Here is a 19,803-nt window from a genome sequence, read left to right as displayed (position 1 = left end):
TAGTTACACGGTTTAGTTTCTAGACGTCTTCTGCCATGCAAAACCTGTGCCTCAGTCACCTGCTGATCATTAAACTGTGACAGATAATAATTCAAACTCCAGCAGTCGTATATTTGTAGGCGCTGAAACAAAGATATGGCTGTGATAATACAGAAGCAATGGCAGCAGTGTGTTAAAACCATTTTTAGAAAATGCTCTGTGCTACAGTTAACCCAGGTGAATAAACACCTGAAGTTTGATCTTAGAAATAAATGACAATTAATTGCCTTTGTTAGATTAACAACCAGCTTTCAGGATATTAAAATCACAATAAAAAAAACTTGGGAGAATGTATTTCATTTCCACGTTTATTTACATAGTGTAGGTTGTTACAATAAAAGTCCTTGTCACCATTTTATTATAAATACACCGTTTTAAACAAGTCTTGATGACCCTCATTAAAATACATCCTTCAAACCTTTTGAAACATAATAAAACATTTTAATGGATATAACTATTTCATTTTGCACCTTTTTTTTTATGTCAGTAAATCATGCAAAGCAGAAATATAAAGTATGAAAATAAAATGCTATAGATCAAATGTGTTGCTTTACAAAGGACAATTGCAATCAAAACAAGTATATGTAGGGAAAATACAAATACTGGATCTGGTGGCAAAGCTTGAAGATCTTTCTCAAAAAAATTCATTAAATGGCTTTTAGCAATAGTGCTCTAGATAATCATCAATATACAGTACATTACATTACCTGTCTGTGGAGGGGAAGCTATTCAAATAATCTAAGTTAGCTACATTCAAACCATACATTTAGCCCTGTGTGAATACACACTGAAATGAACTATTATTATTTGAATGACAGTGACATAGTTAAACTGTATAAAGGGTTACCTGATAACACAGTAATCACACCATTAAGGGTAGCATTGCTCTATCAGTCATGCATCAGTCTGTTTACAGTGTAACCACTGCACCATCTTATAATACTCAACACTCCAGTAAAGTGTTCAACAGTATTTTGCAGGCACTTACAAAGCACGGTTTAGGCCTTTTTTAAATGAGTTTAAGATTAGATACAGGTCTCAAAATGGTCCATTATAGAGAATCAGAGCAAGTGTGTGTGTTGTAATGTAAAGACACAGGTCACTGGAAGACGAGCAAAGAGCTGGAGAGATGATGAACTGTGAAGATATAACAGAAGAAGAACATTAGACTTTAGGAAACACAAATGAACCCTTAACTTGTAAATGAAATTAAATGTCATTACGTCTTTACCAACCTTTTTATGTGTCCGGAAAGGCAGGGACTGGTATGTATTAGGTTGTGTAAAGTCCACATAACGTCACATGGTGGTAATATTTCTTCTGTTAGTGGGCACTTGCTTGTTGTAGTTCGTTTAGCGAGTGTAACATGTTTTCAGTTTTTGGCAGAGTACTTTAGGCAGTATAGCCCAGGAGAGAAAAGATCTTGAAGCTTGGAATTCTTAAAGCAATCACTCTTAGTGTTATTCATCTTCAGGAGACTCCTTATTCTGCTCTGCAGAGTAGCTTTTATATTCCGTATGCAGCCTTTAATATTCAGAAATATACAGACGTACACAAAATATGTTTGTACACCCTGTTTGGCTTTCATTAGCAATCAGTCTCATGGTCTTGGTCAACAGTTTCGGTTATAGTGTAACACAATATTTAAAGTTAATAAATCCATGTTTGTAGAACATTAAATGCTTTTGATATTAAATTTTAACAATGAAAAAATATCACTTGTACATTTGTAGATATTTGAAATAATAAACAGCTCTTTTGCATGCTGCTTACAGCTTGGTAATCAGAAAGCAAACCATAACTAAAAGTGAAATATACAAAAAAAGAAGAGTTTCAACTTGTATAGTTGAATTATCTTTAATAAAAAAATAAAATATTAAAAGTCCTGTAACAACCACATGCAGAGCAGAATAAAGGTAGTCTATATTCGACTGAGAATGAGGCATCTGGTGGTTTTATGGTGTAACCTTCATTCTTTAACGCGTCAGTATCTGCGGCTATAGCTTGGTGAACTGTAGGAAGACGAGGAGAAGGTTGTTGTGAAACTTGATCCTGTGGCATCAAAGCTGCCTCTTCTAGAGCCTGACCTGGATCCAGTTCTTGAGCCAGACCGTGACCCGGTAGCGGAGCCTGACCCACTGATGCTATATGGACTGTAGAGACCTTTGCTAGACTGAGATGATGCTTCAAGTAGTCGTAGACCAGTCCCCTCCTCTATCATGCTTCTTTCCATAGCATCCTTGTAGGAGATTTTAAGCTTGGTTTTTGGGCATGTGAGGTATTTTGAATATGCACTAACATCTCGTAACTTCTGTGCAGTGCGTGCATCTAAGGTGCCCTTCTTCACCGCATCATCTATAGCGACTCTGCTGGTAGCATCTGGTTCAATTAATCCACCAGTGAGATACTGGACTTCAAGGAATCTCTGTCCGGCCTCGTAGTACAGCCAGCCTTTCTTTAAGGCTTGGGCTGCTGACATTTTGGATTTTGTTCTGGGATCTTCAAATCCATTGTAGGCCTTCTGTGCTAGAATGATACGGTCCACCATGATTTTATCCACAAGCCCTTTATTCATTGCATCTGCAATAGAGAATTTCTCTCCGGTGTTTGGGTCAATAATGCCTCCTGTGCAGGCCTGAGCTTCCAGTAGCCTCTGACCTGTAATGTTGTCCACAAGGTTTCTGTGAATGGCCTCTGTGACAGACACCTTCTCCAGTGTGTCTGTGTCTAAGATTCCTGCCACAGGACCGGTTTCCTCGGTTGGGTCGGTCCATGTGGTTGCTGGTGTCTTTATGGAAGGTATTGGGCTCATGGGGTAGGAGGAGGAGGAGCCAAAGGATGATGAACGTGATCTGACACCGCTCATGTTTCCAGATAGCATGTCTGCAAATTCTGTAATGGACAGAGTTCCTGCTCTGTACTGATCCAGAGCAGATTTGTCAATCAGACCCCGTGAGATTGCATCGTCAATGTCGTATTGCCGACCAGACCTTCTGTCAATGATCATGGATTTCACAACTCCATCAGATGAGGTGATGGTAATTTCCTCCCATTCACACTCCTGTTCTGCGAGCTCAAGATATGTCTGGTGGTCAATAAGCCCTTTCTGATATGCTTCATACACAGACATCTCTTTCCCTGTCTCTGGATCAACGATGACAACCCTACGTTTGCGAACAGAAGACTTGGATGAGGTCTTCCTCTCACGCTTCTTTTCTTTCAGCAGCAGAAGAGCGAGACCTGTTTCTGGGTCTGTCATACATCTCTCCAAAAGCTGTAGGTAAGTGAGATTTTCCTCAGTGTTGGGGTCGAAGAAGCCCTTTGTATCGTCAGATGGATCAGTGAGGATTTGATTCATTTCCTTGTCGAAGAGGCCACGCTCATATGCTGACTCCACTGGCAAGCGGTGGCTCTCTTGTGGATCAATGATTCCTCCAGTAGCAATCTGAGCCTCTAGCAGACGAATGCCGTGGTCTTTCAGAATGAAGCCCTTCTTCATAGCCTGGAACAGTGAGATGATCTTGCCACTATATGGGTCCTTGTAGCCTGTGACAGCTCGTTCAGCTGAGAGGAGTTTGTCTTTAAATTCTGGGCCAACTACACCCATTTTAACAGCTTCAGTGACGTTTAGTTTCAGGTTCTTAATAGGATCAATTACATATCCTGTGGCAGCTTGAGCCTCAAGAAGCTCAAAGGCAGTCCCTGGTCTGATCATGTTCTTCTTCATGGCTTGGTAAATAGACAGACGCTCTTTGCTAGATTCTACATACACACCAGCAATACAGCTAATCCCTTCAAGGTATTTTTTCAGCCCTCTGCTGACCTCCTCCACTGAAACGGTACCCTCAGTGAGTTCGTTGTATGTCTTTTGGTCGATAATCTGCGAAAGAAGCAGCTCCTCCACAGTGATTTGCTTTCTGAGACCCTTGAAAAGAAGTCGTCTGTCTGCCAATGAAAGTAGACGCAAACCACTGTCTTTATCAACTCTGCATCTTTTCAGTAGCTGGGCATATGACTGTTTGTCATCTGTTGTTGGATCAGTGTAACCTTGCACATCCCCAGTGGGTTCAGATATTCTGTCCAGTGTCTCCTTATTGATGTACCCACGCTGCATAGCTACATCTATTGGGAGGCGGAAGCAGTATTCAGGATCCATCAATCCACCAGTTGCAATCTGGGCCTCCAAAAGCCTCAGGGCATAATCCTCAGGAATCAGGTCTTTTTTCATTGCTTGGAAGAGAGAAATTACTTTTCCACTATATGGATCCTTGTAGCCCGTCACTGCTCTCTCAGCAGAGAGAAGTTTGTCATGAAGTTCAGGGCCCACAAGTCCTTTGCGCACAGCCTCGTCTACAGTTAGAAGCTCATCTTTGATTGGATCAATCATAAATCCTGTTGCTGCTTGGGCTTCAAGGAAGTTCAAAGCGACCTCTGGTTTAATCTGCCCACTCTTCATAGCCTGGTATATGCTGATCTTTGGAGGACTATCTGACATAATTCCAGCAATACACCCAGTACCAAAGAGGTACTGTTTTACTGATGGCATCTCCATGACTTCCCTAATACTCAACTTCTCTTGTTTCAAAAGGTTGTATGTTTGCAAGTCAATAATTCGAGCACTATAAAGCTCCTCAATAGTAACTCTTCTTCTGATGATGTCACATGACATGCTCTGCTCTGACTTCAGGGTTTCTCTGTGTTCAATGATTTCAATAATGATGATTAGCATTCTTTCCTTTGTGATTTGCCCCAAGCGATATTGCTCCAGTAGGCGGCGTCTCTCCTCTTCTGGAAGCATATTTGAGTTCATGACTTCCCAAATTGTCATACTCTTCCCTGCAAAACTCTTGTGAGGGATCTCAATTTGAGTGTTGGCTAGATCTGTTTCAGCTTGCTCCTCTGTGTACTGATAAGGTTTCTTAACTGGAGCAGCAGCTTCAACCTTTGACAAGGGCAGGTAGCACAGACCACAGTTGGGATCTCTTACACATTTTTCCAGCAACTGCTTATAGGTAACAGTGTCATTGGTGTTGGGATTGGTGAAGCCTTTAACGTCACCTGATGGTTCATTGAAGGACTTTGCCATTGTCTTACTTAAATAGCCACGCTGAATGGCCACATCATTAGGAACACGATGGCTGCTGACTGGATCAATGATTCCTCCTGTACTAAACTGAGCCTCCAGGAGAGGAATAGCATGTTCCCTCAGTACAAGCTCCTTCTTCATGGCCTGGAATAGAGAAATTTTGTTGCCTGTATATGGATCCTTATATCCAGTCACTGCTTTTTCAGCTGCAAGAAGTTTCTCGTGAAGCTCTGGACCAACAACTCCAAGCTTCACAGCATCATCCACAGAATATTTCAGATTTTTGACTGGATCAGTTATGAAGCCAGTTCCAGCTTGGGCCTCAAGTAGTGCCAGTCCAGTGTTGTGTTGCAGAAGATTCTTTTTCATTGCTTGATATATGCTTAACTTCTCATCTTCCATAGTGACACCATCAATGCGATCTGTGCCTTGCAAGTATTTCTTGACCTTTTCAGTTTCACTAATTTCTTTAGGTTTCTTTTTACCCTGTTGGAGTTCGTCAAATGTAGCCTTATTAATTATGTTGGAATCAAGTAAAGAGCTAGCAGTGACTGGTGCCCTAAGGCCTTCAAAACAGGCATCTTCCTTTGTTTTATCCTCTTTTTCATCAACCATTGTTATCACAATCTTTATTAACTTTTCAATTGTCACCTGTCCCATTCTGTACTGGCGAATCAGCTCTATTCTTTGCTCCACAGTGATGTATTCAGAGTGTATGATCTCCCAGATTGTCACTTTTCTCCCTTTGAAAGGTCCGTACTCAAGCTCCATAGTTGTCTCGTTTAAGGCTTCTTTTGTCTTAGCTTCTGTAATCTGTTTATCTTCTTTTGGTTTTGGGGCCTTCTTTGAGAGAGGCAGAAATGGGAGTCCAGTTTCTTTGTCAGATACAGATTTATTCATGAGCTGAGCGTAGGTAGCATCCTCTTGTGAGTCTGGATCATAAAAGACCTTTGTTTCATCTGTGTTCTTGTTAAGGGTCTTGGCAGTTTCCTCATCAAAATATCCACGTTTGCAAGCAACCTCATGTGGGATGCGATAGCTTTTAACAGGGTCAATAATTCCACCAGTTGAGAGTTGTGCTTCAAGCAGACGAATGCCGTGGTCTTTTTTAATCAGGCCTTTGTTCATGGCTTCAAAAAGAGACACCCTCTTTCCAGTATATGGATCACTGTAGCCACTGACCGCTCTTTCTGCAGACAGAAGTCGTTCATGGAGCTCTGGGCCCACAAGGCCCGACTTAACAGCTTCATCAACAGAGACCTTCTCATTTTTGACAGGGTCAATTACAAACCCAGTTGCTGCTTGGGCTTCAAGAAAGTTCACTGCAGTTTCTGGTGACAATAATTCTTTCTTCATAGCTTGATAGAAGGACATTTTCTCCTTGGTTGGTTCATTCAACAGTCCAGCAATGCTCGGTGCTCCTTGCAGTGCCTTCTTCACAGGCTCCATCTCAGAGATCTCTTTAACTGTTATCTTGCCATTACTCAACTTGTTGAACAAATCTTTGTTTAAAATCTTTGACTCCAACAGTTCACTGGCAGAGACTGGAGCCCTCAGACCATTGAATACGTTTTCATTATTCTTCTCCTTGTCTTCCACAACAGTGATGACAATTTTAATAATCTTTTCCACTGTGATCTTGCCTGTCTTGTACTGGCGGATCAGTTCCCTCCTTTGTTCTTCAGTGAAGTATTCTGAATTGATAACTTCCCAAATAGTGACAGTTTTTCCTCTGAACTTTCCAAAAGGCACATCAACATTTGATTTACTGAACACTTCTTTTGTTTCCAGATCCGTGTATGTTCTTTCACTTACTGCAGCTTTCTCAGTTACTGGTAATATCAGCAGGCCTGTCTCTGGATCTTTGGTGCATTTCTCCAGTAACTGTTGGTAAGTGAGTTGTTCCTGAGTGCTTGGGTCAATGAATAATGTGCAGTCATTACTGGGATCAGTGAGTCTCTTGTTGATGTCTGAGTCGAACTGACCCTGCTTGTAGGCGGTCTGCAGGGGTACTCTGTGACTGTTGATAGGGTCAATGATGCCACCTGTTGCAAGCTGTACATCAAAGAACTTGGTGGCCTGTTCCTTCTCAATAAGTCCTTTCTTCATGGCCTCAAAAAGAGAGATTTTGGCTCCAGTATAGGGATCTTTGAAACCAGTGGCTGCTCTCTCTACAGAGAGCATCCTGTCATGGAGCTCAGGGCCAATTAACTCATCCTTAACAGCCTCATCAACAGTGAGGAGTTTATTTTTCACTGGATCTACGATGTAACCAGAAGCTGCTTGAGCCTCCAGGAGCATTGTGGCACTGTTGGGAGTAATCTTGTTCTCTGCCATGGCCTGATAGACACTCATTTTCTCTTTGGATGGAGTCAAGACACCTCCAACACAGCTCTGGCCCTTAAGACATGTTTTAACCTTATCAGTCTTTGCGAGGTCTTGTGCAGAGACTTTGCCTTTTTTCAATTTGTCAAACTCCTTTTTGGTCAGGACACCAATCTCAAGGAGCCTTTCAGCAGGAACTCTCTCTCTTATTCCTTCAAACATTTATGGTGACTCTCCATCTTTCTTCACTCCATCTGCTTCAACAGAGCCATTGAAAACTTTCTTTGTCGTTCCCACTACTGTCATGGTAACTAACTGCTCTTCAGGAACCTTATCAGTCTGGACTTCAATCTCTTTTGTTTTGGATGCTCCCTGTTTGGAAGCAACCTCAAGGTTCTGAAGCTTCTCTTTGAGCTTTTTGTTTTCATCTCCCAAGAGTTTCTCCTGTTCAAGCCTGGTCTTTTCAAGCACTTCCATTTCTTTCTGCTTGTTCTTCATCTCAGTTTCAGCCTCCTTTTGTTTCTTTATAGCTTCATCCATTATAGCCTGGAGTTTCTTCTTCTCCTCCTCCATTAGCTTCCGCTGACGTTCTTGTTCATCTTTGAGAGCTTTGGCCTTTTTCACTTCATCCTCGAGAAGTTTCTCAAGCTTCTTTTTCTCATCTTCAACATCCTTTTCTCTTTTCAACAACAGCTCCTTCTCTGTGAGGAAAGATTGCTGTAGCATGACCTTCTGTTGTTCAATTTGTTCCTGTTGGGCATTTGCAATCTGTTTGGAAAAAGAAGAGGGGAAAAAAAATCAGCTAAATGTCAAAACTATTATTTTATGTAACTTAAATATTTCAACAGTTATGAAAATGTGCAGAAGTTGGATAAAAACTTGTAGTATTGTCTTCTGTGCTACAGATGTTGTATAAATTGACAATATTCATACCACCATACCTCTTTAGATGTTTTCTGATGCTCCTCTGCCTCTTTTTTCAGTTTCTCTCTCTCTTTTTCAAGGTCAGCGATCGCTTTCTTTAAGTCGTCTGCCTCTCTGGTGCTCTGTAGCCTCTGTGTCTCCAGCTTTTGCACAACGGTTTCTGTACTTTGCTTTTCTGTCTCTTGAAGACGAACTTTTGCTTCATCAGCCTGATTCTTGAATTTCTCAGCCTCCTTTTCAGCTTTAGCCTGAGCAACACTGAGCTCTTTTACCCTCAACTTCAGTTTCTCTGCTTCGGCTGAAATTTCAAGCTGCCTCTTTCTCTCCGCCTCCAAGGATTTCTGGAAGCCCTCTGTCTCCTTATCAAGGCGCTGTTGGATTTGTTGTTTGTCCTCTAGCAGTTTTTTAGCCTTTTCTTGTGCCTGGTTCTTTTGTTTCTGGAGCTCCTCTGCCTCTGCTTTCAGTTTTGTGGCCTCTTGGATGGCCTGCATTTTCTCCTTGAGCATTTTCTCAGCAAGTGCCCTCTGTTCAGCCAACTGAGACTCTGCGATCTGCCTCTGTCTGGCTGTTTCTTCTGCCTCCACACTAAGTCTAGCAGCTTCTTCTGCCAGGCTCTTCATTTTCTCTGCTTCCTCTGCCAGTAATTTCTGTGTATTGTCCTTGTCTTTCTGCATGAGTTGCCGATTTTCTTTCTCAATTTTGATCTTAAGTTTCAGGAGCTCGTCCATCTGCACCTTGACTTTGGAGAGTTCATCCTCCACCTGTGCCTTTTGTTTGACTGCATCATTTACTTCACCTTTAACTCGCTGAAGCTCCTCATCCAAAACTGCTTTCTGCTTATCTGTCTCATCCAGTTGTAGTTTAACCATTGCAAGTTCCTTTTCAACTTGAGACTTCTGTTTAAGTGCTTGCTCTGCTTCTTTTTTGTGCTTGGCCATCTCTGCATCAGCCTGCTGCTTCTGTTTTAGAGCAGCCGCCTCTGCAGCTGCTCGCTTGGCAGCTTCCTCCTCTGCTTCTTTCCTCAGCCTCTCTGCATCCTTTTGAGCGTTGGCCTGTTTTGCTGCTTCATCCTCTGCTGCTTTTTTCAGTTTTTCAGCTTCTTCAGCTTTTTGACGGAGCAATGCAGCCTCTTTCTCTGCTTTTTCTTTGGCTTTCTCAGCAGCTTGTGCAAGTTTCTTAGCATTTTCAAACTCATCTTTCAGATTTTCCTGAGCAAGAATGTCTTCTTTATTCTTACTAAGAACATCTTGAGCTTTCTGTTCCGCAGCAGTGCATTTCTGTGCTGCCTCCTTAGCCAGGATGACCTGCTTCTCTGCATCTTTCTCAGCCTTGTCTTTCAGTTTATTTGCTTCAGCAGCTTTCTGTTTAAGGCGTTCAACTTCCTCCTGAGCAGCTTTACATTGTCTGGCTGCCTCTTCCTCAGCTGCGGCAATCTTCTTCACCTTCTCCTCAGCTTCTTTCCTTTTCTTTTCTTCCTCTGCAGCAAGCTTTTTCAGTTTCTCTGCCTCCTCTTCTGCTTTGAGTTTGCTCTTCTGTGTCTCATCTGCAATACCTTTGAGTTTCTTCAACTCCACCTCCAAATCCGACTTCTCTTTTGAAGCTTTCTCAAAGTGGATCTTAATGATGTGAATTTCTTCTTCAACCACCTTCTTTTGCCTCAGAGTTTCTTCCACTATGGTTTTTTGCCTGTCTAACTCACAAACAGATGAGCTCTTAAGTTGTGTGATTTTCTCTTCGATGTCTTGTTTATGCTGAGCAGCTTGGTCCTCCAGCAGCTTTCTCTGGTAAGCTTCATCCTCAGCTTGTCTTTTGAGTCTTTCATTCTCTGCCTCTTTGGCTTTCAGAGCGACCTCTGCTTCAGTCTTCAGACGTGTTGCCTCATTGATGGCAGCAAGTTTTTCCTTAAGTATTCTTTCAGCCTCAGCTCTTTGCCGGGCTGCCTCTTCCTCTGCCATCTGCCTCTGCTTCTTCGCCTCCTCAGCCACTGATCTCAGTCTAGCTGCTTCCTCAGCAAGTTGTTTCATTTTCAGTGCTTCCGACTCAAGCAGCTGCTTACTCTTCTCTGTGTTCGACAGCGTCTCCTTCTCAGCCTGAATCTTCATCTGCAGAAGAGCATCCATTTCACTTCTGACTTTAGCCAACTCATCTTCCAACTGTTTTCTCTGGTTTTCAGCAGCATTCACCTCATTCTTTAGACGTTGGAGCTCATTATCCAACAGACCCCTTTGTTGTTCAGCATGTTCAAAGTCGGCCTTTAAACGAATGCATTCTTGTTCTGCACACAGCTTTTGCTGAGCTATTTGCTCTGCAAATTTCCTCTGTTTTTCCAGTTCTTTCTCTGCGTTCTCCTTCTGCTTTAGTGCAGCTTCTTCAGCCTTGGCCCTTTTCTTGGTGTCTCGCTCCGCCTCAATCTTCTGCTTTTCTGCCTCCTCTTGAGCCTGGCTCTTCTTTTGGGCTTCCTCCTCAGCTTGTAGCCTCAAGCGGAGAGCCTCATTGGCTTTCTGTCGCCATGTTTCAAGCTCTTTCTCTGCTTGCTCCCTGGCTTTGTTAGCTTCCTCTTGCTGTTTCCTGAGGTTTCCAGCTTCCTCCTGCAGCTGTAGTACAGTTACCTGCTCTTTCTTAAGGGATTCCTCCAGTTTAGTTGTTTTTTCGCTGAATGACATTGCTTTGGCTTGTAATTCTGTTGCAGCAGTTTTTTGTGCCACCTCCTCCACTACCTTAATGTGCCGCACTTTCTCCTCCTCAGCTTGTTTCAGGCGCCTCTCTGCCTCCTCTGCTTGCATTTTAAATTTCTGCAGGTCATCTAGTGCTTTCTGCTTCTGCCGGGCAGCCTCTTTTTCTGCTTCAGATTTACGCTTCAGCTCATCTTCTGCATTTTTCTTCTTTTGATTCTCCTCATTCACTTGCTTGCGAAGCCTTTCCGCCTCCTCCTGAGCAGCTTTCCTGAACTTCTCTGCCTCAGCAGCCTGGTCTGTGAGTTTCTGTAACCCAGCCTCAGCTGTGGTCTTTTGTTTTATTGTTGTCTCTAACTGGATTCTAATTATGTGGATTTCCTCCTCGAGCTTCCTACGACTGACCTGTGCTTCTTCCAGCTGCTGATCCTTGGACTTTATCTCCTGTTCTGACAGCGTCTTCAGTTGACTCAGCTCCAGCTGTATGTTTTGCTTTTGCTTCTCAGCATCCACTGCCACATCTTGCCTCCTGCTGGCTTCTTCTTTCATCTTCAGCTTCAGCTCCTGAGCTTCCAGCTCTGCTTTGGCCACAGACTTAGCATGAGCCTCAGCCAACTGTTTCTGTTTGTCTAACTCGGCCTGTATCTCTGCCATCCTTTTCTTCTCGTCTTCTTTTAGTTTTTCTGAAGCTTTCTGCATTAGTAGAAGCAAAGAGGAAGTACAGGGGATTGAGAGATTGTACTTTACTATAAAAGCAGATATAAAACATGTAAATACATGAGTATGTTACAGCTATAGCAGCTATTATCTACCACCGCTAGTTGTACAAGGGTAAATACTGTATTGGGAAATGCTTGTCATGTTTATTCAATGTATGGCACACAGAATACCACATTACTTCACAACACAGCACAACACTACACTCTTCTTTCATGCAGCTGAGGTATTTTAATTGACCAATACACTATAATTACCCTTTACTTGTACAATAAGGCTTTGTCATGTTTTACATAATAATTATACAATGAGAGTTTCTTTCAAGTAACTGTGTATGTAACAATAGCAAACCTTTTCAATAAGAACATAACTGCGTATCTGACAATGTTATGGTTAATTTGTTTGTTTGCATAATTCAGTCACCATTTAATATTTAGGGCCTGAGTTGTCTCTTCTCAGTCTTTACTTTCTCAAAAGCAGCTTTTTTTAAATATATAATTGATAGGAAGCAGGAAATAAATGGTGGCATGCACAACATTTATTTCCCACTGTTGAATGTGCAGTGAGAAATAAATTAAATGTATAATAATCTGAAATGCCTCACTATGAAGAATAGCTTGGTGATGGAGGAAGCACAGGGTGATTTCATGAAATATGCAGGACAAAGTAAGCTTGGATTAAAAAATGACAAGATGTAAATTCAAGTAGCAATTCAAATAGCAGCAGATGAGTTCAAACGTAGAAAGAATGGTAACTGCACAGTGTTGACAGGTGACTGATGCTAAAAAAGGAAGGTCCAGCATTTTTAAAACCTGTAATATCGCTTTCTAACTGAACTCTGGTTTATAACAGCAGAACCACTGCACCAATCAGCCACAAGATTATTGTCACCAGGTGGTTTTAAGGTTTTAGTGGACAGGGCTCTGCAGCTACACAGCGAAGTATGCAGCAAGTTGCATGGTTCTGTGTTTTGACACCTGTCGATCCTGTCCTGTGTCCACCACTACATTAACTCCACCAGGTGGCGTTAATCTCATGAATTGTTTCAGTTATTTTTCTAACAAGCCATTCAAAAGTGGAACGATACGATAAGACAGGACGATACCAATTGTTTAATGAGAATTTAACTTTAAAGTAGAAAAAGGAATCACTTACAAAAAGGTTTCCAAAAATCCTGAACCTTCCCTTTACTACAGACGAGAGAATTGACATGAACTTCTTCTTTTTCTTTTTTAAATACCTGGTGCTTTGGGGTTAATTCATCTCTTAAGCGTGTGATTAATATTCACCATGACAAAGCACTGGCGAGCAAGTCAAAAGGATCAAACACAAGAGTAAGTTAGAAAAGAAGAAGAGGGGAAAACTAAAGTAGCTTGAAAAATAAAACATCTGAGAAGACAGAAGCCAAACTGAAGCCGTCAAAGCTCAAGTGTGGGCGATTTCAAGAGGAAATAAAGACGTAAATATCCAATGAAAATTCTTCAGTTGAAAAATGTGACTGAATTTGGAAATTAGACCAAACTGGAGTCGTGTACAGACTAAGTGAGACTGACTAATACAGTGTTGGGGAATGAGAGACATACATACAGTATAGTGTAGTGTGGATGTGATGTGCTGAAGGACTAGGACTGTACGCTCTCCTATCGCTCTGAACAAATTGTGCCAACATTTTTGGAACTATTTAATGACAAATTATTTCCCATACACTAATGAGTTCACAGGCAGGGTGGGACTGTTTTTGTTAGCGAGGATTTAGGTTTTCTACAGAAACTTGATGCTCTGTCACCAGAGAAAGTGTAATTACCTCATCGTCCTCCAGGCGGCGCTGTGTTTCTATGATGAATTTAATGTACTGGCTGGTGAGAGTCATCAGCTCACTGTAGCGGGTTCTCAGATTGACGTACTAAAAGAAATACAGCAGCACAGAGAAGTTAACCAGCTGTTTGACATTGTTCATACTCAGCTGGTCTTTAAGTTACACAGTTGAAAACCTACCTCTTGAATGATGTTATCAGACGCACACTCCATTTTGGGTTTCTTTAGAGGAGATGCTATGGGATCCTGGAGGGCTTTATAGGTCAAAATCTGAAACTCATAATCCTAAAAGAGAAGAAGAAACTTAAGTCGAGCTGAAAAGTAAACCTGCTTTTATTTTAAAGCTAAAAACATCAGTACTGACCTTCACTGAATCGATGTAAGCTTTTGCATCTTTCTGGCAGTTTTCAATCTGGTCCTTGTTTTTCTCGATCTCTTCCAGAAGTTTCTGTATCATGAATGAAAAGATAACATTTACACAGAGTATTGACGGAGGGTGTTAACCTGAAGATTAAATGTGTTGGTATAGAGGGTTTAAGCACCTTCTCATCTGCCAGTTGCCCCTTGAGAGCCTTGCTGTCACCGATTGGCACAGCTTGAATCTTTTCCTGTCTCTCCCTGGCTTCTTCGAGCCAGCGGATGAGCCACTCGTAGCTTTGATGGTAGGAGTTCATGTGGCGCCCGAGGAGGTTAAGCTCCCGCTGCCTCACATCGATCTGAGCAAACACGGCCTGCCAGCGCTCCAGGAGGCTGCTGACCAGCTGACGGTAATGCTCCAGTTCAGCATCACGCTCGCTGTGGATCCTCGTCATCTTGTCGTTGATAGAGGTCGCCGCCTTGAGCTCATCCTGCAGGCGGTCGAAAACCACCTGGTCAGCCTCTGCTTCAGCACGCATAGACTGGGAAGCAAAAGAACAAAGTCACCACCTGAACATGAACACATGGCACAAACTGAGGTTTGTGTGTAGTAGATATGCTGTAGATGAACTGTTATCTTTTAGAAAAGAGGAAGTACCTTCAGCTGACTACGATGGGCGTCCACCTCCTTCTCCTCAGCTGGCACTTTACTGACATCACGAAGACGAGTCTCATAGTTCTTCAGCGTGTCCTCTGCATCTTTAGTGTTTCTGATCACAACATCAATGGTCTTCAGCCTGAAACCAAGAAGTTCACACTGTATAAAAAGAACAATAACTGCTGGAAACTCATCAGAACGCTTTCAGAGAGTTATGGAGCCTCACTTGTCCAGGTAGACGGAGGAGAGGCCGTAGACGTGCTCCATCTTCTTCAGTGTGACGTCCAGCTCAGAGCGCAGTAACGGGGCAGAACTGGACTGTTGAGGAGAAGCCAGAACCTCCTCTGTCTTCTCAGCGATGGAGTTTAAGTCTTTTTTCAATCCCTCCAACTCTGACTGGACTTTCTATCACCAGTAAGGTAGTTATGGTAATATTAATGAATTACCATTGGGTCAGCAGTAAAATCAAATATTATTGATTAAATATAAAACAGAATTAAATTTGAGTGTGGTTCAGCTTTTCCATATGAATCATTAATTAATTTGCACACCAAACGTTTATGTTTTTATAATTTTGCTGTTATGTGTGTATGAAGCAGTTATTTTTCATGACATTACCATTTGCTCTGCAGTTTTCTGGGCACAAGCTTTGAGTGGCTCTTTGTCCACCGGCAGACGAAGGCGCGTCACGGTTCGATTCTCGCAACCCTCCAGCCTCAGACGAAGATCTTTTATCTTTGTCAGGTAAGTCTTGCACACAGACTCCTCTTGCTCTCCTGGTTAGATTGGGGGAAAATAGATGTGAAATTTGCATAGAACACAAACTCTGGGTAAATGATCTGGTTAGTAGTTCAAGTCAGGTTTTGCATAGCATGTAAGATAAAGCTCGTCATATCAAACAAGTGCATAACACATTGCAGAATCATAAAAGGTACAGTATTAGTTCATTTAAGTGACTTGAAGAATGTGTAACATTTTATAGAAATACATCACCCCACACTCCTCAGATACTAACAAATAATCTTAAACTACAGGGACTAAACGTTTAGTGTATTTAGAAATCATAGATAGTGTCGGATTTTCTCTTACAGTGATTAATTGGATTAATTAAGACTGAAGATCAGCTGCCATGAAACATGCAAAGAGACGAGGACACAACAGAGGGTGAAGTAAAGAGAAATGTTAAAATCTGTGAGTGATGAAGCTTATTGAGTGAAACGTGACGGCACAACAGCCCTCGGTGCCTTACCTGCTCGGGGGGGGGCATAGCCTGTAATGTGAACCCAACAGTCAACTTACACACAGATGACCACGAATGAATGTCAACACAGATGAATAAATGATTCAATGAGAAAATGTTTGGTCCAACTAAAACACACGTGTCACAGTGATGTCATGTGTTGGTGCTGAAGGAACAGTGACACTAACGGTACACACCTTGCTCTGCAGAGCTGACCATTGTGTTGTAGTGCTGGTTGGCTTTGTTGTAGTTGGATTCCACCTGCATTCGATCTTCAGCCCCAAACATTTGAGAGTCTTGACTGTCTCTCAGGAAGTCCTGGTAGTGCTGCTCCAGGTTCCTCAGTGCCAGCCGGTACTCCTCCACCCTCAGGGTCTTAAACTGTGAAAAGCCCAGGATGTTAAATATAAGAAATCATACTGGTTAAACACAAAGTAATATGAAAGATCTGACCTCTAACTTACTGTATATACAGCTACTAACAGGTAAACTACAGTCAAATACTCTCCTGTGATTCCAGTTACATCACTCTGACAGAAGAAAGTGAAGTACCTTCTGAAAGTCTCTTAGAAGAGTGATTGTAGCACTGAATCCCAACGTGACAGAATGAGAAGTGGAATGTGAAGGCACAAGTGGTGCCTGTGGTGGTAGGAACAGCTAAGATACTGTGCCTACTGCTCGTTATTTGTTTTTGTTGTCTTGTTTTTTTTATATATATATATATATAGATAACAATAATACTATAGATAGATCTATCTATATAACATATATAATCCTATAAACATATACGTGTTACCATGGTGATGTTCCAGGTTTTGATGATGTGGATGTCTCTCATCAGGTACTGCCAGGAGAGCATACTCTTCATGTCCACAAACATCGTCTGCCACATCGTCTGCAGCCTCTGGAGGTTTCCGTCCAGTCTGAGGACGATAAAACAAAGATCAGCTCTTGTGCACTGTGTGAACATCACTCTGACAGATTCTACGACAGCCTGGAGCCAGAGCTCACCCAGCAACGCTGTTCACGGCATCCTTATTGGTGGGAGGAACCAGGAAGCAGATGGATGGGACAGACGCCTCGTTGCCTTTATCATTCAGCACCCTCCACTTGTACGGCTGTGAGTTGTTCAGCAGAGCACATTCATCCCCTCTGTGAACTGTGATCTGTATTTTAAATAAATGAGAACGATTACACAAAAAGAAAACATGGGGAAATGTTGTTTTAAGAAGTTAGTGATAACCATGATTTATTTTTTGTCTGGGCACAATAAACTATTTACAGGTTAGATGTTTACCTCCATTTGTTTGAAGTCACAAACGGCCTGAACTGGCAGTTTGGCTTTTATTGGCGTAGCAGGGTTACGTGGTTTCAGCTGGACGATCGTCTTAGCCCTTCGCTTCAGGCCTTCCAGGTGGGTTTTGAACTCAGTCAGTTGTTCTTTCTCATCCTGTAACGAACAAGTAATGTACAGACATATTAATATAATAATAAAAACGGAAAATCGACATTTCCAGCTCTAACACTTGCTTGAATCATCTCTCACCACAGTGAAAGCTAACAAGATAAGGTGTCTTGTGCAGGTTCTGGATGATTCAGTGGAGCTGTCTAATAACATATCTTAATGTGTTGAAAGTAAACAGTGGTGAATAAACCTACAGCTGCATCCTGCAGTAAGTCTTCCAGCCGCGTTACTGTGATGGAGCGGTCGCATGTGTACTTCTTCTTCATTGTGTCCTGCATCTTTTTGATCTTCTCTTCTGCCTCCTTCACATCAGAGAAAAACTAGGCGAGGAACAAGTAGAGAAATTAAGTTAAATATGGAAGCAATAAAGCTAAGAAACACAAAGCAACTGATAAGAACAGAGCAAAAATTGTTCCTGTTAAGATTAATTTCTACAGACACAAGATGAAACTCCGAAAACATACCTGGAAGTAGGCAGTGTTTTCTTTCAGGTGTGTTTCAATGCAACAGCACAGCTGGAGGATCCAACTCCACTGAGTCTGCAGAGCTGCAGTGAAGGCCTGCACAGATTAAATCAAACATTTGTTTGATTCAACATTTTTAAAATGTAATTGACATTTTCTGTGACTTGTGTCAGTTGTATTTCCGAGTGGTCATAATGTTTCGGCTCACAGATGTAGACTGCACCAGCACAGTAATCTTGAGCAACCTTACCTCAATCGTTTTCCTGGCAGGGTGTCCATCTCTGAGCAGTTTGTCTCCTGTGGTCTGTACGCCGTTCACCTTCTTCTCCCTGAGCTCCAACTCTCTCATCAGTCCCTGCACCACAAACACAACAACAACGAGAATCACATCACTGTCAACGTCACGGGAGCTCTGCAGGTAAAACTGAAATCAGGACATCACACTGTGAATCTACCGAGTAATTTTCTTTCTTGGACACCATGTTGGTGTTGCGTTCACTCCAGTCGTAGTTAACCTCCTCTTCCTCTTTCTCATTCAGCCACATCAGCTCTTTGGTTGCTGCAGTGACGAAGGCGTGAAGCTGGACCAGGTAGCGCAGACGAGCCTTAGAGTCATTCTGCAGACATACACGATATTAAACATTTTGAGGGACTAAAAGTGTTTATTTCTTTTCTTCTATGAGTGTGTTTGAGTTTATTTTATTATCCTTTGAGACTTACCAGGAGTTTGTCGTATTGCAGCTCCAGTTTTGTCAGATAATCGTGGTAGGCAGCTTTACTGGCAGGAGAGATCTGACTCTGAGTAGACGAGAGGCAAGAAATACTTAGTGTTGATAGAAAAAAAAAAAAACACATCTACCTGTACTTTCCTTAGTGCTACATGTTTTGTACCTCATCAGCCTTCGCCCTCTCGATCTTGGTGCGGAACTCCTCCACAGACTGGTGCAGGCCCCGGTGGCTGCCCAGCTGGGACTCAACAGCAGGCAGGTCAGAGCCCCACTCCCCTTCATCAACCCGCCGCTGGTTCTCCTCCACCCAGCCTAGTAGATCTTGGATGTAGCGCATGGTAACTTCATCCAGCTCAGGCCGCACCCTCATGGGGGCCTGCTGCAAGACCTGGACTGTGTGGATCTGAGTCATGGGGATCTGCGTGGTGGTAACGCCTGATTTGAGGCGCAGGTTGTACTCGCTGCGGAGGTTCACCAGCCTCTCGTGGAGACGATACACCCTAGAGTCAGAATGAGATAAATTATTTATTAACGGTTATTTATCCAAATGTTCACAGGATTAAACTAATTAATAGATCCAGTGACTATTATAAATAATCACAACTCGCAGCTCTAATGGCAAAACATAGATTAAAGAGCTTCATTAGTTTATTTCTTCTGCACCTGCGATACATCTGTTCAGCTTGAAGGTGGCGCCCGTCTTTAAGCAGCTGAACATCATTAAAGAGGAAGCGGATCATTCCTTCTGCTTTTTCCAGATCTGCCTCCATCTCTGCCGCGTGCTGAGCTGGTTTCCCCGAGCTCAGACTCCTCACATCCTGCAGACAAAGACAAAGACATTACAGCATCACGTGTAGCTGTGACTTTTAGTAAAATAACAACACACGCTGTGTAAAAAAGGTTTGTGTCTCACCTGCTGCAGCAGGGTTTCCACCTGGTTGAGCTGCTCCTCACAGACCCCTGACTCCATCTGGACCTTGCTGACGACCCTCTGAAGTCGCTCCAGCCTGCAAAAGAAGAGATCAAAAATCAGTTTAGACTAGGTGACAAACCTGTAAATGAACGTTCAGCGTACAGTGAACAAAGTAAAATTAACCTCTCAAATGTAAAAAATTAAACACTCACTCCATCTTCTGGTGGAATAAATACTTTAACTCGTATCCCTGATGCATGAAAGCCATGATCAAACTTTCGTCTGCCACTAAAGTAGAGATGATACTTTCCTCACTGAACTTTCTCAAGAGTTGCAAGAAGTAAAACTAAACGTTACACCCTGTGATTAGGAAAACAACATTATGAGAGACTAACAAATG

General features: G+C 42.4%; 1 protein-coding gene across 1 annotated transcript in view; it reads right to left on the bottom strand.

The window, feature by feature from the left end:
* Positions 1-329: 329 nt before the first annotated feature.
* pleca (plectin a) overlaps positions 330-19,803 on the bottom strand; it is a 77,612-nt gene continuing 58,138 nt past the window's right edge. Inside the window, 23 exon segments of the mRNA XM_026347045.2 lie at positions 330-1,176; positions 1,275-8,218; positions 8,392-11,739; positions 13,568-13,666; positions 13,759-13,863; positions 13,943-14,026; positions 14,121-14,477; positions 14,594-14,732; positions 14,820-14,998; positions 15,212-15,369; positions 15,843-15,863; positions 16,031-16,214; positions 16,630-16,756; positions 16,845-16,999; positions 17,131-17,283; positions 17,493-17,618; positions 17,763-17,858; positions 18,013-18,117; positions 18,218-18,379; positions 18,483-18,560; positions 18,654-18,990; positions 19,154-19,308; positions 19,404-19,497. Of these exon segments, the coding sequence (XP_026202830.1) occupies positions 2,024-8,218; positions 8,392-11,739; positions 13,568-13,666; positions 13,759-13,863; positions 13,943-14,026; positions 14,121-14,477; positions 14,594-14,732; positions 14,820-14,998; positions 15,212-15,369; positions 15,843-15,863; positions 16,031-16,214; positions 16,630-16,756; positions 16,845-16,999; positions 17,131-17,283; positions 17,493-17,618; positions 17,763-17,858; positions 18,013-18,117; positions 18,218-18,379; positions 18,483-18,560; positions 18,654-18,990; positions 19,154-19,308; positions 19,404-19,497 (12,457 nt within the window). The 3' untranslated portion in view covers positions 330-1,176; positions 1,275-2,023.

The sequence above is a fragment of the Anabas testudineus genome, chromosome 11, assembly GCF_900324465.2.
Source record: "Anabas testudineus chromosome 11, fAnaTes1.2, whole genome shotgun sequence".
NCBI lineage: Eukaryota > Metazoa > Chordata > Actinopteri > Anabantiformes > Anabantidae > Anabas > Anabas testudineus.
This window is presented reverse-complemented; position numbering and strand designations above follow the sequence as displayed.